The 27,727-nt window shown below is 43.6% G+C and overlaps 3 protein-coding genes across 7 annotated transcripts; 2 read left to right on the top strand and 1 right to left on the bottom strand.

Moving 5' to 3' along the window:
• Positions 1-117: 117 nt before the first annotated feature.
• Positions 118-14,120, top strand: apol1 (apolipoprotein L, 1). 4 transcript variants are annotated; one of them, XR_010804183.1, is made up of 17 exons: positions 1,175-1,292; positions 1,741-1,825; positions 2,390-2,458; positions 2,542-2,613; positions 4,124-4,186; positions 4,872-4,922; positions 5,059-5,109; positions 5,664-5,744; positions 5,938-5,997; positions 8,426-8,539; positions 8,624-8,674; positions 8,820-8,867; positions 9,232-9,309; positions 9,989-10,028; positions 10,142-10,193; positions 10,770-11,850; positions 13,533-14,120. XR_010804183.1 is itself a non-coding variant. In XM_066680752.1 (16 exons), the coding sequence occupies exons 2-16, from the start codon at positions 1,760-1,762 to the stop codon at positions 11,656-11,658; spliced, it is 1,785 nt and encodes a 594-aa protein (XP_066536849.1). In that variant the 5' UTR covers positions 118-758; positions 1,741-1,759; the 3' UTR covers positions 11,659-14,120. The 4 variants fall into 4 exon arrangements, 3 of the variants coding, with proteins under 3 accessions (XP_066536849.1, XP_066536848.1, XP_066536850.1); XM_066680752.1 differs by lacking the exon at positions 1,175-1,292 and adding an exon at positions 118-758 and having other exon boundaries at positions 10,770-14,120; XM_066680751.1 differs by having other exon boundaries at positions 10,770-14,120.
• Positions 14,121-15,277: 1,157 nt separating this feature from the next.
• Positions 15,278-20,873, bottom strand: cpdp (CPD photolyase). The gene is made up of 9 exons (XM_066682172.1): positions 20,458-20,873; positions 20,066-20,211; positions 19,778-19,960; positions 19,329-19,487; positions 18,419-18,617; positions 17,393-17,545; positions 17,060-17,181; positions 16,586-16,745; positions 15,278-16,265 (listed from the first exon to the last, which is right to left on the bottom strand). The coding sequence occupies exons 1-9, from the start codon at positions 20,834-20,836 to the stop codon at positions 16,117-16,119; spliced, it is 1,650 nt and encodes a 549-aa protein (XP_066538269.1). The 5' UTR covers positions 20,837-20,873; the 3' UTR covers positions 15,278-16,116.
• A 574-nt stretch (positions 20,874-21,447) lies between these two features.
• LOC136707522 (UAP56-interacting factor-like) lies at positions 21,448-26,516 on the top strand. Of its 2 annotated transcripts, XM_066681650.1 has the most exons (10): positions 21,448-21,631; positions 22,908-23,039; positions 23,625-23,824; positions 24,099-24,229; positions 24,372-24,444; positions 24,511-24,562; positions 24,657-24,720; positions 24,970-25,044; positions 25,635-25,767; positions 25,969-26,516. In XM_066681650.1, the coding sequence occupies exons 1-10, from the start codon at positions 21,577-21,579 to the stop codon at positions 26,068-26,070; spliced, it is 1,017 nt and encodes a 338-aa protein (XP_066537747.1). In that variant the 5' UTR covers positions 21,448-21,576; the 3' UTR covers positions 26,071-26,516. The 2 variants fall into 2 exon arrangements, with proteins under 2 accessions (XP_066537747.1, XP_066537748.1); XM_066681651.1 differs by lacking the exon at positions 24,511-24,562 and having other exon boundaries at positions 24,656-24,720.
• Positions 26,517-27,727: the final 1,211 nt, after the last annotated feature.

Raw genomic sequence — 27,727 nt, 5'->3', positions numbered from 1 at the left:
ATAAGTATTTTATTTGTAGGGCATGGAAACATCCCTCCGGCCTGTGTTTATATTTGTTGGAAGTGGCTTTTTAGGGAAGTATTTTACAGAACTGGATTTAATAATATATTAGACCAGCAGTTTCCAACACATAGCATTCCTAATGTTTAGTGGACATTCTTAAATGCTCCACAGCTATGTGGAAATATTCGGAATCATTAAAACATTAGAAAAACATTTTTCATTTTCTTATACCTGTGAACTGTGTTTGGATATTCCTCTTCGTAGTTTAGATCTGCAAAGACAGCCAACAACCATTATATTAGCATTTCAGTTATCTACCATCTCTGCTGGTTTATAATGGTTTATCCTGCTGGATTATTGTAGTTTATATTGATTCACACATTTTTATACAAGTTTATTCTTGTTTACCCATGGTTTTATTGGTTCTTGCTGGTTTATAATGGTAGGGTGACCAGACGTCCTCTTTTCGCCGGACATTTCCTCTTTTCGGGACCTAAAAAATGCGCCGGCCGGGATTACAAAACTGTCCGGGATTTTGCCGTCCACAGTCTTCTCCCTGTCCCAATTCTTAAAGCCCTAATCCCTTTCTTGAGGTGTGCACTTAGATGACGTATGATGGCGTTGTTTTAGGTGAGCAAAAGGGGCGCGCCGGGATCAAGTGTTCAAGGGGTCGGAGCTCAGAGCAGAAATTGGACACGCTTCGCCGCGCGCACCTTTTTTTTTTTTTTTGCTTACATCACTTTTAAATTGTTAAGGTAATTTATCGTAGTCTCTTCTTCGTATTTGGAAGCGTTTCTGTGTAACACGAGCCTTTCACTTTCTGCTCTATATTTTACAAAACTGAAAGTCGTCGCTTCTGTCCCTATAACGACACAAATACACGGACACAGAACAGAACAAAAATGGCAAAAAATATGATTTTATTACTTTTCGTTAGGGACAAATATTTAATGGAAAGGAATCTGTCTAAAAAGCATTTGTTTTTTATCTTGTTAACCAGTATCTGTATTAAATTTCAGCAGCACATTTGCATGGTTATGGAAGCATTTATGCTGCCAACCTGCCCCATGTGTCCTCTTTTTTGAAAACAAATATGGTCACCCTATATAATGCTTCATGCTGGTTTTCCCTTTAAAGTCTGTAAACAGCAGAGGGCACTGATAAACACCACCACGCCTCAAACACACAGCTTTAACTGTAACTGTAACCCCGTTTAAGACCATTTATTCTCTTTTTCAACTGGAATAAACCTTAAATTCCAGGCAGAGGTGAAGTGAATTTGGGCTGAGGTGAGTTCACCGAGTTTATGTTCTAGATAACGTTACAGCTTCTAAAAGAAAAATGCGTTGGAATTTTGGAAGTTATAAATGTTTTAAAGTGAACTAACTGCATTCAAAAGGTTTACTTTTCGCATCTGGGTCTTTAGTTTATTATTTCTTAAGTCTAAAATCACCTAAAAATGCTCACATGAGAGAATTTGATTCTTTCTCGTACGCTTCTTTTTCGAACGGTCCGTTCCACCTTAAATAGTGCAGCAGTTACTTTCTGGCGGCTTCAGGCTGTCAGGCATCAGAATAGAACTGCTGCTCCATTTAAGGTGGAAACGTACAGTTCTTAAAAATAAGCCGAAATTAAGAGACTAAAGCTGTTAAACTACGGAACATGATATTATAAGACAAATATAATGTTATTTAAGCTGTTCCATCCCTATTCTTGTGTCTTTTAAAAAATGTTTAGACCCAAAACAAGAACAGGAATGCTAAGTGGAATTTTCAAACCATCAACTAAACCCACAGAGGGATCAGTAAGTTTACCTCAACAGGTAAATATTTAAATAAAGTGTGAGATAATTCAAGTTACTTAACACTAATTAATCTTCTGTTCGGGAACAAATGTTAGTAAATAAATCCTATAACAACGAGAGTGTCTTTGAAAACAGCAAAGCCAAGGTCAGTGAGTCAGGGATCTGTGTTATTAAAGATTAATTTCACTTATTTAGAAAATTATAATAAATTATTATTCATAATTAAAATTCTTTACATTTAAACCAAATAACTGTGAGTGTTTTGCTGTGAAATGCTTGGTTCTATGTAGTGAATGGAACCAGATCTCCACCTATGAATCTTACTATAAAAAATTTTGTATGTTAAGATTTCCCACTGTTTTAGTCATCATCATCATCATTCCTTAGACTGGTAGAAAACACGTGTTTGTGGAGAAAAAAATAACATGATGTATCCTTTATCCTTTAGAACACTACACATATGTTTGGTTCCATTCACCACCACTGAAAATAATCTGAGTCTTAACACAATTCACTTTAAACATAAACAAATTATATATTCTGAATGTGTTTAGTACATATCATTGTGTCTGTTCTGAACAGGACAGTCTCTCTGTTGGCGGAGAGCTGTGGGTCAGCACTAGGGACCCCATAAACCACTCAGTGACCAGCGTGAGTCTGTTTTCCACAAAGCTGATTATAGCACAGTTTGTCTTTGTTTCTTATTACTGTCCATTTGCTGTGATTTATCTCAGGAGAACTCAGGATTTCTGAGCAGCTTTTTCAGAAGATCTCCCAAATCCAGCCCAAAACTTCAACACAAGCAGGTATCAGCATAGACAGTCTCAGATCTGCCATTTCCACAGAGAACTGGCAATTTGAAGTTGAGCTACAAATAGATATGAGGTTTTCTCTACAATGTGGAACATTCCTTTCTGATGATGTCTAGGGCTAATCACAGAAATGCACTTATAACCCATCAATTAACATCATACAATGTTCCCAGCCACACCCACATGGGTTGAACATGGGCTAGACGGGCTCAGGATGTGCATGGGATTAGGAAATAGTTGGTCATTATTAGTTACATGGACTGTCAATGAGATCCTTGTAGAGTTTTATACTAAAATCATAAACTGTTTTAAGTGCTAGAGTCTAGCTCAGTTAACACTGAGGTCACACAGATCCACAGGAATTTAGATGATGCACGAATCCCAGTGAGAAGCTTGATCTGTGTTTGGTCTGGTCTGGGAGAGTCTGAGGAGCTGTGAGGCTTATGATAAGTCTTTGAGTTTGTTTATGAGCAGAGTGAGAGCCCTGGGGCTGTAAAGACACGCTTAAACACGTCCAATTTAAAGGCCAGAATGAACAGATCCTGCCTGGGCACAGTCATAAGGGCCTTGGAAATGTTTTTGAGAAGAAGGCTGTTTAATGTGTGTGCAATGGCTGAATTTTTCAGAAAGCAACTGTCCTTGTTTAGCTGTTAATATTAAGCATAATAGAAATAGATTTTTAGAAATTGATTCAATACACTTTAAATGGGACATATTAAGAACCAAATCCCTTGTTCAGTTCATGTTCCCATTAATGTGTTTATCTGGAGTCCACCCACCCACACACCTGAGACCTGAGTCAGTTTTCACTGCGCTGCCTGAGTCAGAAAACACAGGATAAAACGAGCAGTTCTGATTCTTCTCCTCTTCTGACGTCAAGTGCACAGACTTTAGAATGTACCCACCCCCTCATCTGAGTCTGTCCAATCACAGCTCTGGACCCGTGTTTATGTGAGAGTGCAGAGACGAGGTTAAATGCAGCAAAACTGACACAACGAGCGCGGAGAAATAAGAGTAAAAATGGAGAAGAAAGAGAACTGAGCGAAAACGGCTAAAAACCAGAGCTTCTGCTCCTCGCTTCTCACTGCTGTTCTGAGAATGATCCACCACCACACCACACCTGCTCTGTGGGGCTCCTGAGTGCTGAAGAACAGAGGGAAAGGGGGGTAATAAAGTATGTAGTGCAACAGATGGACTACAGTGTGTAATTGTAGAACTACAGAGTGAACAAAGTGAACAGTGGCGCTGAGAAATTGGACAGCGAGTGTAGAAACATGAAGTAGTAGTAATGTAATGACTGATATGTATTTTATCTTTTTAATCTATTATCTTTTAATCTGGTATTTTTGTTTTTAATTTATATTAAATATACATTTTCTTGGATAAACACAGTGTTTCTGCAGCTATTGTAACTCTCCTCTTTACTGCTGTATCACTGTACATTTCCACATTGTGGGATTAATAAAGCATTACACTATTATAACTTTGCCGTGTTTTGCTGCAGGAAAATGCACCTGTTCTCTCCGAACCATCAGCCAGAGAGGAGACTCCAACAAACCAGACCAGTGTAAGTGTAACTCTGATTATATAATGAAATAGTCTGATTTGCTCAGGATAGAGTGTGCTTCTAAAAATATAATCCATAAAACATTGTGAGCTCCCTAAGTAGGCAGTGACTCCGTAGGCAGCTGTTTAAGTCGACAGTGTTTTAACCGAGTCTGACTTCATGAGGCAGATTATTTAGACGCTAGAGAGCAACATCGTGTCAGTGCCATGGATTCTGCTCTCCTCGTTTTTAATCGTAGTTTGAATAATATTTCCTCTGGAAGAAAAGCTAAATAGATGGAAGTTGTGCTTGCGGTGCATCATGGGATTGCCTTTGCAGCTGAGAAAAGGTCTTAGCCTCTACTGACAAAATATCTACAATAAAATTAACAGTGCTAGCACTACAGCTTCAACAAAGCTAGGGCAGATAACGGTGCTTTCATAGTGTGCAGCGCCACCTGCTGCTTTCCTCAGGCAGTGACTCAGTAAGAGATAGAACATGGTTCAGAGCAGAGTAGTTGGAAACAGCGACAGTGTGTGATTAAAGGCAGTGTGTTGTCATGTAAAGTTTGCCATGGTGATCGAAATTTCTGCCCAGTTGTAGACAAGACGTTATCCACTATGCTTTTCTTTATCTGTTAGTGTAAAAATGCAGATGTGTCGAGTTATAAATGGTCTGTAAATCATGTCCATGTTTTCTCTGTCAGAGTGGAGTTTTCGGGTGGATTTTCAGGAATCCCTTCAGCTCCTCGGCTCAGGTAACGTCCCCTGCGTTTAAACAGCACAGCCTTCTTTGTCCTTTCTCTTCTCCTTTATTTTCCCTGAAGCCTGAAGGACGGGCTCCGTTTGTTTCCATCTCAGTGATTTTTCCGCTGCGGTGTGTGTTCTCTGCAGGAGACGGAAAAATCAGACTCACCTGGAGACACACACTCAGAACACACACAGGTCTGTAAAGAAATCAGGATTATACTTTTTGCTGTGTAACCAAAACGTATGTGTTATTAATATCTGCATTTTTTTCTTTACCATCCTCATAATAACGGTTTAAAGACTGTAAAAGTGCCAAAAATATAAAAGGATGCTTGTTCTTGCCCCAAAACACAACAGTAATTTTTACTAAATTCATATCCTACAGTGTATCTCCTCTTTTACTCATCATCACAAATATGGCGTGGAGTGAATGTTTATAATCTATAGACTTTACAGACAATTCTTTCAACAACTAGTCAGAAATAATTCCTCCTGAGCATGTATTAGCTTAATTCTTCTCATTAATATAATTAAAATAATCATATTTTGTCTAAAATACCACAAATCATATAAATCAGTGTTAAATATCTGTGCTGCTGCTGTTAATCGTGTTTGTGCTCATATTTGGAGGACGTGTAGGTCCTCTGTGTAAGTCGAGATGGCCTGAAATTGCAGTGGTCATGTGGGAGTCATGCAGAAGAACCCATAATTTGTGTGTGTGTGTGTGTGTGTGTGTGTGTTTTCTTTAGATGTCTGTGAGCTCTGATGCTAAAAACAGTGAAGGTACAGCAGATGAAAAGCCCACGGTTCCCCCCAGACCCACAGAAGAGGTAAAGAATACAGTGGAGAACAGGGAACTGATGGCTCTGTCTGAATAACAACACACTGTTATTAGCACAGTGACGTTATGCCATGTGACTGTGTCTTCAAATACATAGATCTCTTACTGTAAACAAGGCAAAGCAACACAGTGGAACTGCACTAAATCTGAATTACTGACGCACTGTGTTTCGTTCTCTCCAGGAGCTCAGCGCTACCATCACGTACAGACTGAATCAGCTCCAGCCAACAGACTATAGTCAGGTCAGGAAAGACTTTACAGCCTCGCCTGTGTTGGTGTCACTGGAATTCAGCTGTGGTTCATTTGTTGTGTTGTTACAGTAAACAGTGTCCTTTTCCTGTTAATGTTTTCAGTAATGTAAGGTTTTTTTTTTAGGTTTTTTTAATCCCAGCCCAGATGAATATAAAACGGTTGCATTATCACAACAGTCCATCGTTCCTCTTAAAGAGAGACATCAAAACACCATGACGCATGAGAGAAACAGAGGTTTAATCCTAAATCCCTCCATCCTCCCTCTGTAGTGCACTACACATGTCCTGAAACGACTGTATCTAGATCTTAACAGTGCAGTATATATTTCTAACACACTTCATTTCTACAGGGTGGGCCATTTATATGGATACACCTTAATAAAAAGGGAATGGTTGGTGATATTAACTTCCTGTATGTGGCACATTAGTATATGGGAGGGGGAAAACTAAGGGGTCAGCTAGGGAGACCTTGGGAGCCATTCAACTGGCCCAAGACGACCAATACACTTTCCAGGTGTTGCAAACTTGTCTTCTGGTGGTTTCAAAGTGAAGAGAGGAGACCAGTCTGGATATAATGCTGTTTATTTAGTGCTCTAGTTGATCCTCAGACTGATCTCAGAATGATCTGGTCACAGGCTGAATCTCAGACTAATCTAATGGTTTGTAAGAGGCACACATCTTTATACCTATTTTACAACTTCACACATGGATTGATCTTTACCTAAAACAGGGTCTGGAAGCACCAGGAACTGTCGTAAACATCATCTGAGTTCCTGGTGCACTGTCGTAAAGTTAACAGCTGTTCTTATCAGAGGTGTTTAAGACAGGGAATGTGTGATCTCTAAAACAGGCCAAAATGTTATAGGAGAAATGGTACAATTCAGATCCAAAGGAAAAAAACAATACAACAAAGGAAACTGTTAATCTAGGAATGCTCGGACCTGACATCCATAATGTGGTGGTGCACCATCTTGCTGGAAAAACTCAGGGAATGTGTCAGCTTCAGTGCATAAAGTGGGAAACACATCATCATGTAGCAATTTCACATATCCAGTGGCCTTGAGGTTTTGAAGAAGAATGGCCCCACTATCTTTGTACCCCATATACCACACCATACCATCAAGATGTGCAGCACCTGAAACTACGGATACTGGAAGCCTGTGCTAGCATTTCTCCTGCGGTGTTGCTATCAGTGTGTGAAGAGTGGGAGAAGAGGTTTGCATTGATAATCCAACCCAATGGGCAGCACTTTGAACACATTTTATAAGTGGTCAGAAACTTGTAAATAACTCATGAAAGAATAAAGTTACATTAAAACTAAGCACACTGTATTTCTCTTATGAAATTCCCAATAAGTTTGATTTATTTTAAATGACCCTCTTCTCATTGAAAAAACAGAAGTTGGATCCAAAATGGCCGACTTCAAAATGATCACCACCCATCTTCAAAAGTTTTCCCCCTCCCATATACTAATGTGCCACAAACAGGAAGTTAATATCACCAACCGTTCCCATTTTATTAAGGTGTAACCATATAAATGGCCCACCCTGTATTTATTCATCTGTGTGAATCTGAACTCTAGTGCTGTCTGTGTGTGTACAGTGTAGTTTGTGACTGATGTAGTTCACTGTAGATGGAGTGAGGAGCTGTGTGTGTACAGTGTAGTTTGTGACTGATGTAGTTCACTGTAGAGGGAGCGAGGAGCTGTGTGTGTACAGTGTAGTTAGTGACTGATGTAGTTCACTGTAGAGGGAGTGAGGAGCTGTGTGTGTACAGTGTAGTTTATGACTGATGTAGTTCACTGTAGAGGGAGTCAGGAGCTGTGTGTGTATAGTGTAGTTTATGACTGATGTATTTCACTGTAGAGGTAGTCAGGAGCTGTGTGTGTATAGTGTAGTTTATGACTGATGTAGTTCACTGGAGAGGTAGTCAGGAGCTGTGTGTGTATAGTGTAGTTTATGACTGATGTAGTTCACTGTAGAGGGAGTGAGGCGTCTTCACAGACCTCCGCCTTGGAGAGAGTTAAGAAAAAGCTAAATTTTCAGTGTAAAAGTGAGGCCAAAACACAAACATAAACCTTAATTTTTAAAAATTGTGGACAGGGTGTGGATGGAGTCTAAGACACAAGGTTTAAGCTCGTTTACAGTAAAACCGCACTGAAATTAATTAGGAAAATCTGGAGCAGCAATACATGAGCTCAATGTCATAATATCAATGCAGACAAGTCCATTATCACTTGTTTTAGACCATGGAGCAGTGTAATGTGCTAATGTTTACATGGTTGAATGCCATCAGATCCTCACAGTGATGTTCTAAGGTCTAGTCTAGAAGAGTAGAGAGTAAATAGAAAGAATCCCCCCTTCTTTTCTAAGGAAATATAAATGAGCAGGTGTCCACATACTTTTGTTCTTTTGGACAGACTGACGTCCCTCAGGAGGACAGGGAGGAGGCTGTGGAGACAGCAGGAGGTGCTTACATTGAGGGACTACAGCAGAAAGACAGGAACGAGGAGAGTGCTGATAAAAACGAGCTGGTAGGTCACTAGAGAGCTTTTTTTTTCTCTCATGCTGATCCTCATCCTGTTTACAACACGTTTATGTCTGTTTTCCGTCTCAAGCCCAAGAAGAAGGTGAAGAAGAAGAAGAACCCGTTTATGCCTCATGTGACGGTAAAACACAGCTTCTTTTTTTATTCCGGGTTAAATCAACGCACTCTACACCCTGTTCATTCTCAGCGCAAAGGGGTAAAGGTGTGTTTTGGATGGTGGATTACATTCAGTCCAGCAGTAACTCTTTGTTTGTGCTTTGTTTCAGGGGAAGGTTGTTCGGAAGAAGGGAGGAGCCGGAGCGGAGTGTGAGCAGGTGTGTGCTCTGGTCATTCACTGCTCAATGCTGCAGTGATGATTGTTTACAGTGCAGTGGAGACAGAGACGTTCCTCTTCTGACTGAAACAAAAACTGGGAACTGAAACGGTTCTCCTTGTGTCTGTGTGGGCTTCCTCCCACAGTCCAAACACACACACACACATGCACTTTTAGAATGTGAGTGTATGAGTGACTGTATGAGGGTGAGAGAATCTCGTGACAGCTTCTGTCAGTGTTTGGGAAGTTCTTTCCCACCGCTCATTTTTCGGTTTCTGTTTCTCTTTCATTTTGCAGAAGTCAGATGGTATGTTGTTTGTCTCTCTCTCTCTCTCTCTCTCTCTCTCTCTCTCTCTCTCTCTCAGAGTGATGGGCAGAAAAAGTCTCTGATGGAGCAGCTGAATGAGCTTCGTTTGGAGAGAGCGCAGAAGGAGGAAGAAGAGGTTTGTTGTGATGAATGCAATCAGGACGCCATGCAGTTGTTCAACGGGAGAGTTTGTAGATGTCGGAGATAAAGAATAGTGCATCTGACAAACTAAAAGGATGAATATGGCACAAGTATAAATAAATAAAGGCACAAATATATCATCTAAAATTTCCTGTTCATGACGGCGGTGGGTCTGGAGCCTACCCGGAATCACTCGGCACAAGGCAGGAACACACCCTAGAGGGGGCGTCAGTCCTTCACAGGGCAACACACACACACACTCACACATTCACTGACACACTCACACCTACGGACACATTTGAGTCTCCAATCCACCTATCAACGTGTGTTTTTGGAGCGTGGGAGGAAACCAGAGCACCTGGAGGAAACCCATGCGGACACAGGGAGAACACACCACACTCCTCACAGTCACCTGGAGTGGGACTCAAACCCACAACCTCCAGGTCCCTGGAGCTGTGACAGAGACACAGATATGTAGAAATACAAAAATATAGAAATGTAGAAATACAGAAACAGCCTAAATAAAAGTTGACATATGGGAATGTATTAAATTATACATTTATGACAAAATAATATATTCATTCATATATTTATTTTTGTATACTTCTTTACTCTTTTTTAAATACTCCTTTGATTTTTAACACACATTGGTTTGGTGTTGCTGTCTGCGGCAGGATCTTGAAGACCTCATGGAGTGGTGGAGTACAGTCCAGCGTGAGTGACCCTCCTGTACTTAACACTGCCTTAAAAAAGTAAACAATAATAGTAACATTGAAGATATTGGTGAATGTTGTGTGTGTTCTGTTTTCTTGTTGTGTGTTTCTCAGAGTGGGAGCCAATGCCTAAAGAGGACGACATGACAGAAAAGGAGGAGGCCAGGTACGCTCGCGCTGATCCAGGGCTGTCAGCCTTTAATATAAATACATTCACAGTATTATTCAGTCCAATCCTGCTTTCAGGGCGTTTGTCTGCATTTAATCTAGGTTTTCGGGGCGTTCTGGTGGGAGTATAGCCGCTGCTCTGCAGGTTGAGTTGGGGTAGTTGAGGTGGGACAGGTGTCTAATTAGAGTGCCCCCTGGATGCTCACTGGAGGGATTAAAATTGCCAGCTGGCCTGGGGATCCACCAGGTGGCTCTAGAGGGAGCTGCAGAGGACACCTGGGATTCTTTGCTCTCTCTGGTCTCTCCGCAACCCTGAAATGGACGGAGCAGAAAAGAACATGATGGTGTCTGAATGTGTTTAAGGTGGCGAATAATCTGTGTTGTTCCTTGCAGGTGATTGAGTGCGTTTAAGGTGGCATATAGTCTGGGTTGCTTTTTTGGGGAGTTATCATGGGTTTAATGTGCCATAAAATCTTTGTCATGTTTTCAGGGCCTTTGAATGTGTTTAAGGTGGTTCTAACCTGTGTTATGTTTTCAGGGTGTTTGTGTTTAAGGTGGTTCTCTGTGTTTTCAGGGCATTTGCTGTGACAGCGGAGAAGATCCAGAGAGGGATCAGAGTGTTTCACAAGCTGTTTTCCGAGCGAGCCGAGGGGCTGTGGCAGCACATTGTGGATCTGCGCGCCATTGCGGATGGTCTGGACCAGTTTAACTGGAGAACCAAGGTCGCCCAGATTACTGGGGGCTCCACCAGCGCTATAGGGGGCGTGACGACCATCACCGGCCTTGCCCTGGCGCCTGTTACAATGGGAACATCCCTGGTGGTCACGGCAGTGGGGCTGGGCGTGGCGGCAGCGGGAGGACTGACCTCAGCGTCAGCGGGGATCTCCAACGCCGTCAACACCTCCATGGACCGGAAGAAAGTGGAGCGCATCGTGGAGGACTACCAGAGCAAGATGGCTGACATCAACAAGTGCACTAAATTCATTAGGCAGGGGGTGGAGAACCTGCGGCAGTTCAACCTGCTGAGGGTGAAGAAACAGGCGTACAACTGTGATTTTCCTGGCCTCGGTGCCATCTACGAGGATGGGGCGATGGCTGGGAAAGCCGTCCTCTCCAATGCCAATGAGATCATGCGTGTGGTGCAGGTCGCTAATGTAGCGGGCAGCACGGCGGGGCGAGCCGTCCAGATTGCCAGCACTGCTACCGGCGTCCTCTCCGGACTCTTCCTCGCCATGGATGTCTACTTCATCGCCAAGGACTCGCAGGAGCTCCACAAAGGAGCCAAGTCAGAGTTTGCCACCAAGATCCGGGAGGTGGCGGAGAAGCTGCACCAAGGCCTCGTGGAGCTCAACTCCATCAGGGACGAGCTGCAGAGTTCTGGAACTAACCCCGGCGAACCTACCAGACCTGCACCGAGCACCACAGAGGAAAACCCGGAGAAAATCAATCTCTGTCTCAACTAATGACGCACAAAATATAAAAATTCTCAGCCAAAATAATCAACAAATTCCTGAAAAAGTGTAGCATGATCTGTGCCGTCTTATGCCTGCAATGGTCCATGCGGCAAAAATAGCATCCCACGCATCCCTAGACACCTCCATGACTTTTGAAGAAAGGGTATCAAGAACATCATCACGCCTCTAAACGTGCCACCAGTAAGCATAAACATATCTTCATCTTGAGGAACACACGCTCCTTCTGTCATCATTTGCACAAAACTGAAAGTTACAGGAAGTATATTCCAGGCTGTAGCCATTACCGGGTGGTTGCCTGGGCGCTAGGTGGTTACTAAGTCTTCTACATGGTGGCTAACTTGTTGCTTATTTGTTATAATGTTATCCCAGGTGGCTGCTAGGTTTCGCTTGGCCGAGTTGTTGCTGTGGTTAAAAATGGGACTTCTATCTACAGGGGAGACAGGAGTCCCTCTGTGATAGGGGTCCTGGTAGCATTTACTAATAGGAAAGACTCAAGTGCAGATATGAATGCTTTGCACATAGTGGGAATCGATGGAGCTGTTTGGGTGTCAGTGCAGTGTGAGTACCACTGAACTGTGCTGGAGGTGGTTGTGCTTGTGACCGTAAGAGTTTTAATCCCAGGAGAGGAGACAGACTCTCAATAAATAAATAAATAAATAAATAAATAAATAAAAATCCTTGGGACATAATCAAAGGAAGCTCAAAAGGGGACAGAAACTGACAAAAATGGGAAAACACAGGATGAAGAAAAAACAAAAACACAACAGAAAATAGTGCTTAGAGCAGGATACGATCACCAAAGGGAAAGTAAAAGTAAAGGAGAAAGCAAATCATTGCAGCAAAAGTCCCAACAGGAAAAAACTCTCCAGACTCCTGGAGGAACAAAAGAAAAGGGCTTGTGAGTTGATTTAACTCAAAGGGTTGAAAATAAAAAAAAAAAGACTCCATTTGGAGAGAAATACCAAATTACCAGCATGGTCTAGTTCAGGATAAACTCAAGACTCCACACTAAGAAAGCATTGTGGTGAGCTTATGAAGTGCCAGCACCAGCTGTTCTCACTTGGGCTGATTACTAGGTGGCCTGGAGCATGGTCTTCCTCTGGAGGTGGGATGACAATGCTGCAGGCAGTCCCTTAGAGTGGTATTCCAGGGTGTTGACTTGCTGTTGCTAGATGGCTCCTATAGTGTTCCAGGTGGTTGCTAAGTTATTACCAGATGGTTACTATGGTATTCCAGGTGGTGTTGAACACAGTCAAGTGATGATGTGAAATAAATAGAAAGACACAGTTAAAAAAATCATGAACAAATTGCAGACAAATTCAGTTTATAACTGAATTTCCATCAACGTTAACACAGTGATCAGTAAGTGATCAATACAGCATCATGTTTAGCATTGATTTAGTAAAAATCACATTACATCCAAAGAAACAGAAGCATTTCTGTTTACCATCTTGTTTTAAAGTTGTGATGTGAACACATGCTTTTGTGGTCGTTTCCTCTGTTTTAAGATGCACACTCAGGCGCCCCCTGTTGGTAAAACATTCAGACCACCATTTTAACCTGCCTCTATTTATCTCTGTATTTTATATTTATCTTTAATATAATGTTGGATGTGCCTTCCAACATTTCTGTTTTCTGTAGCTTCTTGTAAAATCTCCTCAAAACTGAATGTAGTATTTAATTTTATCTTTTAATGATCTTTTTCTATAAAAGCTTTGTTCTCTTTTGATCTTTAAAACCTAATGGAACAAAGGTAACATATTTTAAGTAGAGTTGATTCTATGAGTAATGCACTTCCAGGTCGCTGTGTGTTTGGTCTCGAGATGTTCTTAACTTTTAAATTATTTTCCTGTAACTCTCAGTTCAGCTCAAGAGGAGATTCACAATTAACTGATGAAGACTGATGAAGGGTTAAGAGCGGAAACAACATGGAACATGTGGAATACATGTGAAAATCACTGTTAAAAACACTTGGTAATAGTCTTGGTAATATGTGGGAAAATAAATGGGAGAAAAACAATAATTTTGGGAATATATGAGAAAATAGGCTACTTCAGGAAAACTCTTTGGGAAACATGGGAAAATAAATGTGGAATATACTGAATATGGGGAATGTGGGAATAGTAAAACTGAATTAAGGAATGTTTTGCCTGAAACTCTCAGTGGATGATTTATGTGTTTTAAGTAGAGGAGGAGGACTGATGTTATATTTAACCCGTCCTGGGGGCTATTCCACAAAACAGGATTTCTCCGTTAGCCAGCTAACTCAAGCCCAAAGTCAAGCCTGTCCAATAGGAACAGAGCTGAAGTTGATACCTGTTCGACGGTCCTCAACTTTGGGCTTAAGTTAGCTAATGGAGAAATCCTGCTTTGTGAAATACACCCTGGGTCCCATCAGCATCTCTGACTCTGGGCTAGTGGTCACCGCAGGCTGGACTCACCATACCGGCCCCACATGAGTGTGAAGTCTGCTTTTATTTTCTGTTGTTGTGCTTGAGTGCACCTGTAAATCTGACCTGACCTGAAATGTGTAAATGAGTGTGAGATCAACACACACACACACACACACCAATGATAATCCCTTACTGGAGCTCTCATGCAAGTCCATATTAGTCATATTAGTGCTTCTATATCTTAAAGCAACATTGTGTCAAATAAGATACACCTGTATTCAAAAATAACATTTAGCCACAGTTACAAACTACTTCCTCAAAAATCTTATCCACACAATTTACACAAAGTATTCTCCTGAGGTCTTAACCAATGAGAATGCTTGTTAGGCTAAATCTGCCCAGGTACCATGCAGAACAAAACCTGATTGGATGAGTTTCTGCTGGGTGTAAGGCTTTTTTTCTAAGCAGCGCTTAACAATGACAGAGTTTAAATATTAACACGATTCTGTTCAACACCGCCATGTGTTTATTTATTTCCCAGAAATCACTGGGCCACTTCTGGGGAAGAATACAGAGAACCAGTATGAGGAGGTTCAATTAAATTAAGAAAAAAAAAAAGATTAGCCTTGATCATTTGTGTTACAATAGCGCCACCTCCTGGAGTAAATGAAGGTTACTTGAGGTAATTAATATTTATTCAATTTGGTTTCAGCTCTTGGTGTTCTACAGATGATCTGAACAAGGGGCAGGACATGGCTCAAAATGTGTTTGGACATATTTTACAGCTTTTTTACAACACACCCAGAGTCCCAGCGTCCCAGTTCTCGAGTGTCATAGCCTAGTGTCTCAGAGTCCCAGCCTAGTGTCTCAGAGTCCCAGCCCAGTGCCTGAGCATTGCAGCACAATACCCCAGTGTCCAACAGTGTCCCAGCATCTCAACAAACCAGTGGCCCAGAGTCCCTGTTCTCCAGTGTCTAAGTCCACTGTCCCAGGGTCCCAGCTGGTGTGCTCACAGAGCTGGTCTCTAGACAGCATGAATGGGAGGGCTGCGTCAGGAATACCATACAGTGTTAAACCTATGCCAGATTGCAGTCATCCCCTGTGGCGCCCCCTAGCGGGAGTAACCAAGAACCCATAAAGAAGGGGAGAGACATATAACCTTCTAACACTAAATAAAAACACAGAAGCCTGTTCAGCATATAAAAGTTATAAAATGTTTAATATTCAACAGTCAACAATCCCATCAAGAAATGGGCAGAAAAAAAGCAGTTCCAGAGAATACGTTCTTGAAGAAACCTTTAAAACCTGTCAAACCCGTTCACCAGAATTGACACAAACTATTTCAAAACAGTTTGAAGGTTGTTGCCTGCGGTTTTGATGCTGCTGTTTAAAGTCTAGACCAAAACTAAAACAAGCTAATAGAAGAAATGTAAAATTTAAAAATAAAACGGACACCAATAACTCTCACCTCAGAAGAAATGATGTAACAGCTGGTGGGTTTTTCTACTTTCGCAGGGAAAGAAATCAACAACTGTGTAAAGGCACCTGAAATGTCTGTCTTCACTGATTTATTTTCATTCCACCTTAAATGGTTGCTAGGCACCAGAACGTACCTGTTGTACTATTTAAAATTTTTAGATGTGAAATTCTTAAAGGTGCACCTTAATGTAACCGCAGCACTGTTTAAAGGTCGACCTCCAGTGGCCAAGCAGGTGAACTACAACAACACACCACCAGAGTGCACTTTCCAATCCGGTTTCCTCAGACCCAGAATGCACTTGTGCTGATACTGTTGCAAGAAATTATATTTAGTCATTCTTATTTGATTTAATTAGAAAATCAAATAAAATCCCCCATTGCACTTTTAAGGTGAAATGAAAAATTCTAATAATATTGCCTTGTATATTGTAATCATTTTTGTGTTTTAAAATGGCTCACTTATGAATCCCCAACCATCTCCCAAATAAACCCCTACTTTCTCATGAGTAGATGACCAGCGAGACTAGGCCGCAGCAAGACTCCAGCTGTCAGACAGATGTGTGCAGTATTTTTTTCAGACCGTTTTGACTGTGTATTTCCTCTCAAACTGAGTCACGTCAAACTTGCGTTTGCAGCCGGCGTAGTTCATGTAGCGCACTTTCCCAAAGACAGGCCTCTCTGCCCAGCCCTGGTCATGGATCCCACAAACAGACCACATACAGCCTGCGGAATAAAACAGCACAGGAGAACAAACAGTAAATAACAACAAATATCGACGATGGAGTAAAGATGAATCACCCCCCCGCTGCTGTGTGTGCTCTGTACTCCATTAACACAGAAGGGTTTGTGTGGTTCAATCTGTATTGGTTATAGTTGGACGTTGTGGAAGTCAGGGGGCAGTTCCTAAATCAGGAGCTTGTGTCTGATGTATTCAAACTGCACTGTGTACCCTGGTTTAGAAATTATACCCATATTTAGTTTATCGCTGGTTGTACGAGGCTAATGTAGCAATACACCTCACCATTAACCGTCCTGTCTCTCACCTACGTAACCGTTGGGGTCACAGCCATCTAGGGAATAGTGGTCGTTCAGGTAAATTACGATGGACAGAGCCTCCTCAGGGGACGAGGTCCACTCCAGAATCTTTTTGGCCCAATACATTCGCATAAAACCGTGTATCTTCCCCTCAAGCAGCAGCTGCCTCTGTAGGACATCAATCACACAACAAAATGCCAACCAACAAATACACAACAGTCAGCAACAATAAACAATCAACAGCTCCGTCTCCTCCGTCCATACTCCGCCTCTATTTCAGGTCTCTGTGTGTATTGTGATGGTGTTTAGTGTCTGTGCTGCTTCATGACTGGTTCGACCCACTGACTGTGGAGATTCAGCCTTTTATTTTACAGCGGAATATTCCAGAAAGAGGTTGATATTTATGAAACTAGCAGTCAGAAACGGAGCCGTGATGAATCAGAGCCCAGTTTTCCTATGATCTTTTGCTGTGGGTTCTGTACCTGAGCCGCATTCCAGAGTGGATCATGAGTCTTGCCGTTCTCCAGCTCGTCTCTGCTGTACAGGTATGACCGCTTGTCTTTAGCATGGTCCTTCAGCGTCTTCCTCGCCCAGTCATAGGCACCTGAGGAAACAAAACCACCGTTGTGGTTGTTTTTGAGATTTGTTGAAATGTTTGATATTTTATACAGCTTAAGGCATCGGTGGAGATTCTGTTAAACCAAGTCATGAATGAAGCACCAGATTCCTCCCACAAGACCTGAAGCTCCTCCTCCTACACATTCCATACCCTATAAGAGACCTGTCCCTGTCTCCCTTCCCTGTCTGGAGCTCACCGTCGATGCTGTCGTAGTTCTTGTTGTAGAAGCAGAAGTTATCGGCCAGTTCCCTGCGCACCACCAGCTCCTCAGTGAACGAGGCCACGGATTCTCTGGCACTTTTGCCCCAGCGCTGGACCTCCTTCACCACTCTCTGAGCAGAGACATGACCTATGGTCAGAGAGAGAGAGAGAGAGAGAAAACCGACAGCTTTAATAGGGGTTAGAACTACTGATATCAGATCAGAGGAATGTTTCTGCAGTTCTTTAGTGGGTAACCAAAAATTAAACTAATGTCTGAGACTGAACTTGGAGTTGTGGCAGCAGGTGAGACTCCTGGAGAGACTGGAGGCAAAAGGTGGATACAATAATAATACTGAAGTCTTTATATTATTTAGGTGTAATTTTGGTTCAATACATGTTCTGCTGCTAACAATCAATAGCACTGGAGCTCAACATGCTTGGAGGAGAACACTACAAGCCTGCTTCTGTGTCATATCAATGCGAACTCTGGAGCCTGTGCAAGTGTCCTACACCATTGTGACATTGTGAGAGTTTAAATGTGTGCTTTGTTGTGTCTGAATCGATCTGCAACTACGCCGCAAAATTGGAGCTGAATCTCAAACATCTTCCCCCACCCTATGTAGTGCACAATGTATGTCATATAATATCATAATGGTTTCTGCATTTAAAAAGTGTGTTTATATAGAATAATAAAAACATTTATAATGAGCTTAAGCTTCAGCTCCCCCTGTCTAACAGTTAGTGCCCTGTCAGTGTGTTAGTTTTATAGTGTGTGAAGTGCACTATGTAGGGAGCAGGGTGCTGTTTGGAACAGAGTGAAGTTTACATGTGGTGCCAGGATAAGAAAGGAAGGATCATCTGACCGTCTAAGAGAGAGAACCCTCACTGACGGAGGGCTGCGGCATCACCAGGATCAATCTTACAATCTCCTGATGAGAAGCCTAAACTAAGACTGCTGCACCACTGTGATGTCTGGTTATAGTGAATTTCAGAAGAGTCTGAGTTGTGGATGAAGACTGACCGCAGTGAAGCCAGGGCGAGAGGTGGCTGAGAGCGTCCGAGTTCGGGTTGTTTCTCTCTGTGGCGAAGAGATGAAGACGTTGATGAATGAAGGACTCCAACATCTCCATCCCTGCTGCAGTGCCGGGCCGAGCCCAGTCCACCTCCCCCACGCCTCGGTCAACGTCCAGAGACGCAAACACATCCTCCCAGTCCACAGCCTGCTCAACACACACCACAATCACACACTCTTACACAACTGACCATTTCCTGAACCGTTTTCCACTGCATGGTCCCTACTCAACTCTACTTGACTCGTCTTTCAGGTAAATCTGGTCCTCGTTCTGGAAGCGGATTCTTGTTTATTGCTAGCCGAGTAGGGACTAAACCGTGGTGTGTAAACCTTGCAGAGCGCTGCGTCCAGAGAGAGTCATCACTCTACGCAACGCAGACGTCCAGCACCAACTCTCCATCTGTAAAATCTCCAGCTGCAGCAGAGATGACATATGTTTTTATCCGACTCACGACGGCAGCTGAGTTGAAGAGGTTCAACTGCTCCTTCGGTGGCCGACGAAAAAATCTAGTGAGAGCTGGACACTGCAAAAAAGAACAACGCTGTTGTTGTGGTTTCTGCTGTTCCCCTTAGAGATGGGTTTAGAGATGACACCCGATACATTTTGGGGGGTAGGGAGCTGTTGGAGTGGAAAACAAACCAAGGACCAGAGCCCAACTAGAGAGTTCAGTCCTGGAGAGTCGGGACCTTGCAGTGGAAAAGCGATGTTAGTGTGGTCAGATGCTGATGTAGATGATCAACTCAGCCTCTCAAACTACTAACTGGAAACTGCTGCAGAGCTCAATCCTGGACAATTTACACCCATCTAGCTGACTCTCAGCATTGAGCATGGTGAACTCTTAGTATAGTGTCGACCTACTTGCACCGTGCTCTTTGAGGGGTGAGGGTGTGTGTCCACAGGTGGGAATTCTGTGAGGAATACTGGGAGGAGTTTGTTGATTTTTCCTCGAATGGTACGCGCTCCATACTCCAGCTTTGGAGACGCCTCCCAACACGGCACAATGTTATGGGCATCAACCTTTTATGATGAGGAGAGAGAGAGAGAGAGAGAGTTGGGACGGGACCAGAGCCAACCCACACTCACCCAGTCACTCCTGTGGGGTTTCACAAACTCAACCAATCACTCCTGTGGGGTTTCACACACTCACCCAGTCACTCACACTCAGAAATAACCTGTCACACTATTTAAAGTGGACTGAAAGATTCCAGCAGGATGCTGGTGAATATGAGCAGAATTGGGCCTTGTGTTAAAAATCTCTGGCTAAAAATGACATAGATATTATCTATCCTTGCGCAAAAGAGGTGCACCTGCATGAAGGGGACGTCAGCAGGAAGCTCCTTTTGGACATTTTCCATCCACTGCAGAGGAAGACGGAGAGGATTGAAGTCTGTAACCACGGCGCCCATGTTCCATTTTTTCACAAACCCAGGAATAATCAGCACTGGATCACCCCGGAGGAAGTGGAACTGGATTTTGAGATTCTTACATTCCTGAGGAGAAGTAAATGGTTCAAGAACTCCAGCAGCACTGCTTTGCCTGATTCAATAGCAAAATATATTTAAAAAGATCCATGTGGGGCTGTTAGATTACGTTACCTTGGCGACCTCCTGCAGTCCCCTGATCATGAAGGCATACTGGCGATAAGCTGCGTCCAGAAACTTCGGCACCAAACAGAAACAGATGTGGAGCGGCAGCTTCTCTGCAACAGCCAACTGCTGAGCGTAGATCAGAGCCCAGTTATCTGAGAAAGGAGGAGAAAAAGACTGGTCTCACGGAATACACACAAACCTTCCCGTATCTTAGCAACCACCTAAAATATAAAAGCCTTAACCTAGCAAGCACCAGGTCAATCAGAAAGTTAACTTGGCAACAAAATGGAGTAGTAAAATACTAACCTAGCAACCACTTGGTATATTAATGCATTAACCTGAACAATCAAAGCATTACCCTAGCAACCACCTGGAATATCAAAGCACCGTATTTTTACCCTGAACTCTTTGATCCCTCGCCATCCAATACAGCACTCCCCCGGAGCCCTGTGTGATCTTCTGGTTCTCGGAGAGAACCCGCACGCGCTTCGAGTTGAAACTTTGACCGCAGTTGTGCGCGCGGAGGCCGGTCACTTCGAGCTGGAGCCATCCGCTCGGTCTCTCTCCTCTTCCGTTCACGGTCTTCTGCTTCTTCTCTCCGTCCGCAGCAGGGCTGCTCTCACCGCCTCTCCGCTTCAGCCTCGGCTTCGGCTCGGCTCTGCGCTTGGACATCCTTGGGAGACTCGGGCTTAATCCTCGGCTCAAATTAGAGTTTAGTCTCGGTGAGTTAGTAACGATCAGACTCAGCACGCTCCAGCACGCGCTGCACAGTTGCATCAAGCGCGACCCTCACGCGCCGCCAGAACACAAACAGCAGTTCTCACGTGCACAGCAGCTGTCTGTAACTACACCAGAGACCGTGATTGGCCAGCAGCCGCCAAGGGGGCGGGGCTTACACGAGCTATATAACTACATTTTATAACACGTAATTTTAATAACAAAAATAACAACAATAATAATAATAACTGTATTTTTTTTAGTAAATAAAAAAACAGTGAACCGATTACGTGACTAGATTTATTTTAATTGATTTTTTGCTTCAAATTTAAATAAGACTTTTAAACAGTATTGATAAAGGACATCGGTTTTATATACGAAACTACATATATATATAAATATAAATAAATACAGAAAGAAAAATATAGAAGAAGAATAAATATAATTTTCTTGAAAACTACTGAATAAAATCTGAAAGAAAACAAATACTTTTCATTGGTGTATGAATGTATAAAATGAAATATATATTATATATAAATATGAAAATGTACGTATAAATCTTGATCAATGTATGTATTTATTCGTGCAAATAAAAACATACAGAATAATAAAGGAAATAAAAAGAGAAAAATAACATACATAATTTGCAAATGAGTGCGTTGCGTCATGCCCTACGCACATAAGCTCCAGGCCGCGCTTGCCCAGTAGTCCTAGTCGGAGCTCCGTTAGCGGTCTGTAGTAAATTGATTTCGGTTTTTAAGTTTTCTTCGGTTCTGACCCACAGCCCGCGGAGACGCGCCATGAACAACCCCTCCGCCGAGTCCCAGGGGCCGGACAAACTGGACATGTCTCTGGGTGAGTCTTAGCTGCAGACACCGAGCAACGGGGAACAGATAGAGCTAAAGCTACCAGCAACGGCCCAATAACCCACTGCTCCATATTACATTACATCCTCTATAACACCAACACAACGCCCCCACTGCTCCACGTTACACTACACCCTCTATAACACCAACACAGCACCATATTACACTACACCCTCTATAACACCTAATCACAACGTCCCCACTGCTCCAAATTATACAACACCCTATATAACACCAATACAACACCCCCACTGCTCTACATTACACTACTCTCTCAGCTACACCCCCACTGCTCCACATTACACTACTCGCTCTATAACGCCAACAATACACCCCCACTGCTTCACATTATCCTACACCCTCAGCTATGCCCCCACAGCTCCACATTACACTACTCCCTCTATAACGCCAACACAATTCCCCCACTGCTCCACATTACACCCTCACTGCTCCACATTACACTACACCCTCTAACACCACAACACCCCCACTGCTCCACATTACACTACACCCTCAGCTACACCCCACTGCTCTACATTACACTACGCCCTCTATAACGCCAACACAACGCCCCACTGCTCTACATTACACTACGCCCTATATAACGCCACCCCCACTGCTCCACGTTACACTACGCCCTATATAACGCCACCCCCACTGCTCCTCGTTACACTACGCCCTATATAACGCCACCCCCACTGCTCCACGTTACACTATGCCCTATATAACGCTACCCCCACTGCTCCATGTTACACTACGCCCTCTATAACGCCAACACAACGCCCCACTGCTCTACATTACACTACGCCCTATATAACGCCACCCCCACTGCTCCTCGTTACACTACGCCCTATATAACGCCACCCCCACTGCTCCACGTTACATTATGCCCTCTATAACGCCACCCTCACTGCTCCATGTTACACTACGCCCTATATAACGCCACCCCCACTGCTCCACGTTACACTACGCCCTATACAACGCCACCCCCACTGCTCCACGTTACATTATGCCCTCTATAACGCCACCCCCACTGCTCCACGTTACACTACGCCCTATATAACCCCACCCCCACTGCTCTACGTTACATTATGCCCTCTATAATGCCACCCCCACTGCTCCACATTACACTACGCCCTCCAAAACGCCACTGCTCCACATTACACTACGCCCTCTATAACGCCAACACAACACTTGGTTTTTCATGGAGAGTGTATTCCTTCAGTCCCGTTTACCTGTCTGGTTATTTTTATCTTTCTCCTCAGATGAGATCATTCGTCTGAACAAGAAAGAAAAGCAGTCCCAGAGCCACAAGGCAGCAGCGCTGAGGAAGCACAGACTGGCCGTGAGAGGACGACTCAACCAGGGGAGACGCCCCGGACCACCGCTACAGAGGGGTCCATAAATAATCTGTCTCTTACCCATCACACAGCCATGTTCAGCAGCTGGAAAGACCTCTTTCTTGGCTTGCGCTCTTTGCAGAACTAGAGTCTGACCACACACTGTTTAAGAATGTGAATAATTTTCATTAGAGAGGTTTTTGAATATACAACGCAATAGCTTTTTTGTTGTTATAAGCCCTGAGTGGGCGACTGTTTTTAATTTGTGTTGTTTAGCTATATCAAGAAGTTCTAAAATGCATTTAACTCTAAATTAACCCTAATTTGAAATGATTACTTTGCAATTAATTTTGGCTTTTTCAGATTTTAGTGTTTTTATTTTCTGCTAGTTATTGGAAGCACTGGGTTTGTCACGCCCGCTAGTGGTCAGGAAGTAAAATCCTATTTGGCAAAAGAAGGCAGGTATTTTGTGCCTGGCCCAAAAACAGATTCAGCTACATCTCAATCCCGACCATACGACGACAATGACACATGCTCAACTCGCAAGATTAATTTTCAGATTGGGTTCCTGTTTGTTTGTTTACACTGCTGTTGAACTTCAGTAACCAGCTAACTAAGCTTGTGTTGTTTATTTACCTCCAGGAGGAGGAGCTGGTAAACTGTTTGTCCGAAAGCGTCGAGGTCAGGGAGTGGTCACAGGCCTTGCTGCGAGGAAAACGTCTCTCCTTAAAGGAGTCAGTCCTTTAAACCGTCCGGCAATCAGTCGACCGCCTCGAAACAGACAGCCACTCACCCGACAGAACCAGGGGCGGGGGAACCTCAACCGCCCGGTGTTCACTCAGGTACATACTCGCTCTCAAAACCCAAAGCCCTCTTTGAATTGTACACTTTCTATTTACAAAGACGTGTAGTTCAACATGCTTGGAGGAGAACATTAAGCCCGTTTCACTTCTTGCCATACTTCTAAGTTCTTAGTTGCACAATTTAGTGACATAAGTGTGCATTACAGGAACTGGTAGGTTGTGATCTCCTTCGAGCATGTAGAGCTGCTGTGACTGAAACAGGGGAATGAAAAATTACTAATTTAAAAAACTAATTTTGTTGTGTTGTTTACAGAGAACGAGGCCATTCATTGGTCAGCACAGACAAACGCACACACCCAATCCCATGCACACACAGCGCTGGTCCAACACACAAAAAGCCCCACCCCACACCAGCGGCAGGCCCTTCCAGCTCCGGCGGAAATGGTAAGAACATCTTTATTGCGTAGCGAAAGGGTAGAGTTACATTTACTCAGTACAGTGAAATACTGAGTGTATTTCTGTTAAGATTTTGGAAGAGTCATTATAAATAAATACTATTCTTTATAATATGACGTGTCCCTTGTAGGAACGCAGTTCAGAGTCCTGAGGCTCAGAGGGAGGCCAGGCAGGCCACGTTCCTTTCTAGACGAGGCCTGAAGGTACATAGCCACTTCTCTCTTGCCTCCCGTCTGTTTGAGTGGTCCTAATACCCTTCAATATTTCAGGTGGACTTAAGTGTTAGTGTCACAGCGGGGCCATGGCCTGGACTCGACCAGGGAAGTAGCCAATCAGGACAATAGAGTGCACACATGTTTAAGACCCCTTTTTAGAGAGGATTTAACTCCAGAGATGTACTTTGTGTTTCTACAGGTTCAGACCCACATCCAGAAGAATGCGGTAGCTCCGTCCACACAGAGAGCACAGAGGACCCGACCGTAAGAGAAACACGCGCTACTGTCTTGCTAGCACTTCATTCCCCTGCTCATTTAAAGGGAATATACTATGCTTTTTTTCACAATAAACACAATTAATAAAGCACCCTGCTTTAGTAAAAAAAAAAAGAGGGTGGGGGGACTCCTGAACTGAAACTAAAGGTCCCTTCTGGTCTCAAATAATTATTCAAGCAGCTGACCTCGCTTATGCTGTCTTCCTGTATTAATGTATTTCTGCGCTGTGATCACCAGGTGGCGTACTCCTCAGACCAACAGCGGCATACTGACTGTGTCCATAGACAACCCCACTGCCAGAACACAGCCGGAGTGAGTTATTAGATCCGCTACGTTTTACTGATGTGCAGATCTTTCAGGTGAAGGGATTTGGTCAGTTTGGACAAGTCAGAAATGACCAGGGTTCCTTAAACTTACCCACTATGTGATACGTTCTTTTTTGGGGGGTGACCAACATTCATTTCACAAACCCCATGCTAGTAAGCCACTCTGAGGGGAACTGTGTATCTCTGCTATTGTAGCTCTACAGCAGCAGTATAGATCATAAACTGTCCGCATCACACTGAGTTTTTATTGGAGGCTGGGGACAGAAAACCCCCCGGCCCCAAGTGTTCAGACGACATGAACAGTGCAGAAGAATCTGAGGAGACGATCGACCAGTCAGACACAAGCTCCTGATTTAAAGAACCACCCACTGACCCCTCCCATAACGTCCAGCGGTTTCTAAAATGCAGCCGATACAGCTTGATCCACACAAACCCTTCTGAGTTAATGGAGTACAGATCGAGTACCATGACGAGACCCCCAGGTTAAGAGCCCCTGCAGTGAAGGATGTCCCTCTGAGATTTAAAGATACACATGCAGAATGTTTTAGTGATTGTTGATTCTGTTACCCCTTCCAGGCCAGCCCACTCCTGGTCACTGCACCCCCCCACCCCGAGCCAGACCTCTGACCCCCCCACAGCCCCAGAGCCTGAGAGGAAAGCACCCAAAGGAGTCGCTCTGCAGTTCGACATCAACAGCGTCGGGAAACAGGTACAAACTCTCTACGTTCACACAGATGCATTCTGACCTTGTGCCTGGACGGTGGGGGTTGTGACATCACAGCTTGTCAGTGTTTAAAGGTTTCTGATTGGTCCAATAGGTTGCAAACTCTTTAAAGGAACACTAGGTAAGATTTGGTGGTTTTTGTATGTTTTAATGAAGGTCTGTCCTCGTATTGCCTTGTCCTCCCAGACGGCGATGACTCTGAATGAGCGGTTCCGTATCCTGAAGGATAAACGTGTGGCGGCAGCAAAGCAGAGCATTAAAGGAGGACGGTTCGTCACCGTGGGCTAACGGACTAACAGAGGACCAACCAGAGACGCTCACTCAGGTCACCTGTTCCTTTTGATTACCCCTCGCCCAGAACCAACCCAAACTGACCTACCAGACCAGAAGCTGCTCTGGATGCTGGTGTTTTTTTTTTATTTTTATTTTTTTATTATTTTAAAAGAGACATTTCCAGGAACTAGGACAAATGGATGCGGTAAACTCCCGATTTCTGACGTTCCTCCCGGTCACCTTCCTCCTATCGCAGAACCTGTGTCCTCTATCTCTACTCCGCCACCGTCCCCTCAGCGTTTGTGTTAGCTGCTATAGCATCTGTTCTGTTTGTTTGCAGAGGTTGGAGCCACTGCGGCGCACTGCAGAGACCAGTTTTGGTTGAGAAGCAAGGTTTTGTTTGTTTTGAAACACAAGTGTTTTAAGGAATTTGTTTTATAAAGTTTCATTAAAGAAATGGCACTGCCTTTTACTGAGTCCTTATTGTCTACACCAGGGGTGACGAAGAGGCGGTCCGAGTCTGGTCCCAGACTCTGTCTGATCCAGACCTGTAACTGATAAACTATTCAGAGCCCTTTAATTTTAAACAGTGTTTGTTTGAGGTGGTGCGACTCTTCTAGTCATTATGGTTCAGGTCTAGCGTTCCAGGAAACTCAGACTAATCACATGTTTCTGCATATCGCACCTGAGGCTACTCAGCCAATCAGATCTGTGCATTACAATGAGCGCTGTAACTCCAATGAGTGACACACACACACAGGGCAGGGCTCCAGACGCTGTTGTCCTGGGGCCAATAATAACAGCCCAAGGGACGAGATAAAAACTCTTTTGGGACACTTTCGGGACGACAGCGTTGTGTGATTTAAAACCAGAAATTTGAAGAAGGGCATGATTATGGGTTGAAATTCTCCCAATGCTGAACACAGATTCTGTTTATGGGTAAAGTCCTGTCCTTCAGCAGTAAGAGGAAATCAGATTGCTGGTTATGGAAAAGCAGCTGCAACTACAAAAGTTTATTAGGGACTTTACAGCTGACTTTTTGTTTTTGTTTTCAAAATCAGTTTTGTACATTTTACTGGAAATGAGAAAAGGACATTTAAAGAGTATAATCCCCATGTGAGCCTGAAACACAATGCTGGGCAGTGGTTGGTTATAGAGACACATTTATCTCCAGTGTTCGTGAATGGAACCAGACACCAATTTCTGACACACATCCTGCATTTTTTTCTCTTTCCACCAGCGCCTCCAAAAGTCTGTACAGAGTGATAATGATGGAGAATCTGTGTACTGCAGTGGTACGAGTGGATCAGACACAGCAGTGCTGCTGGAATTTTTAAACCCTGTGTCCACTCACTGTCCACACTATGAGACACCCCTCTGTCGTTGGTCTACCTTGTAGATGTAAAGTCAGAGACAGTAGCACAGTCTCTGTCGCTGCACAGTGTGTGTCGGTCATCCTCTAGTCCTTCATCAGTGACACAGGACACTGTCGGCTGGATGTTGTTGGTCGGTGGACTATTCTCAGTCCAGATTCTGAGGGCTTTACAAATTTTAGCAGTCACTGCTGTGTCTGATCCACTCACACCAGCACTGCGTCAGTGTCACTGCAGCGCTGAGAATGATCCACCACCACCATATCACACCTGCTCTGTGGGGAGCCCTGTGGGGATCC

The sequence above is a fragment of the Hoplias malabaricus genome, chromosome 9 (assembly GCF_029633855.1).
Source record: "Hoplias malabaricus isolate fHopMal1 chromosome 9, fHopMal1.hap1, whole genome shotgun sequence".
Lineage (NCBI taxonomy): Eukaryota > Metazoa > Chordata > Actinopteri > Characiformes > Erythrinidae > Hoplias > Hoplias malabaricus.
The sequence above is the reverse complement of the archived record's forward strand: the minus strand, read 5'-3'. Positions and strand labels throughout refer to the sequence as shown.

Bases quoted from the DNA above. Each gene is read 5' to 3' on its own strand.
- LOC136707522 (XM_066681650.1), top strand. From the start codon at position 21,577: ATGAACAACCCCTCCGCCGAGTCCCAGGGGCCGGACAAACTGGACATG. The intron at 24,230-24,371 runs GTAAGAACATCT...TGTCCCTTGTAG, and splicing joins TTCCAGCTCCGGCGGAAATG to GAACGCAGTTCAGAGTCCTG. The intron at 24,563-24,656 runs GAAGTAGCCAAT...TGTTTCTACAGG, and splicing joins ATGGCCTGGACTCGACCAGG to TTCAGACCCACATCCAGAAG.
- cpdp (XM_066682172.1), bottom strand. From the start codon at position 20,836: ATGCAACTGTGCAGCGCGTGCTGGAGCGTGCTGAGTCTGATCGTTACT. The intron at 20,212-20,457 runs GTAAAAATACGG...CTCCTTTCTCAG, and splicing joins GAGGGATCAAAGAGTTCAGG to ATAACTGGGCTCTGATCTAC. The intron at 16,746-17,059 runs GTACAGAACCCA...GATGTCCTACAG, and splicing joins CACTCTGGAATGCGGCTCAG to AGGCAGCTGCTGCTTGAGGG.
- apol1 (XM_066680752.1), top strand. From the start codon at position 1,760: ATGCTAAGTGGAATTTTCAAACCATCAACTAAACCCACAGAGGGATCA. The intron at 5,110-5,663 runs GTCTGTAAAGAA...TGTTTTCTTTAG, and splicing joins CACACTCAGAACACACACAG to ATGTCTGTGAGCTCTGATGC. The intron at 10,029-10,141 runs GTGAGTGACCCT...TGTGTTTCTCAG, and splicing joins GTGGTGGAGTACAGTCCAGC to AGTGGGAGCCAATGCCTAAA.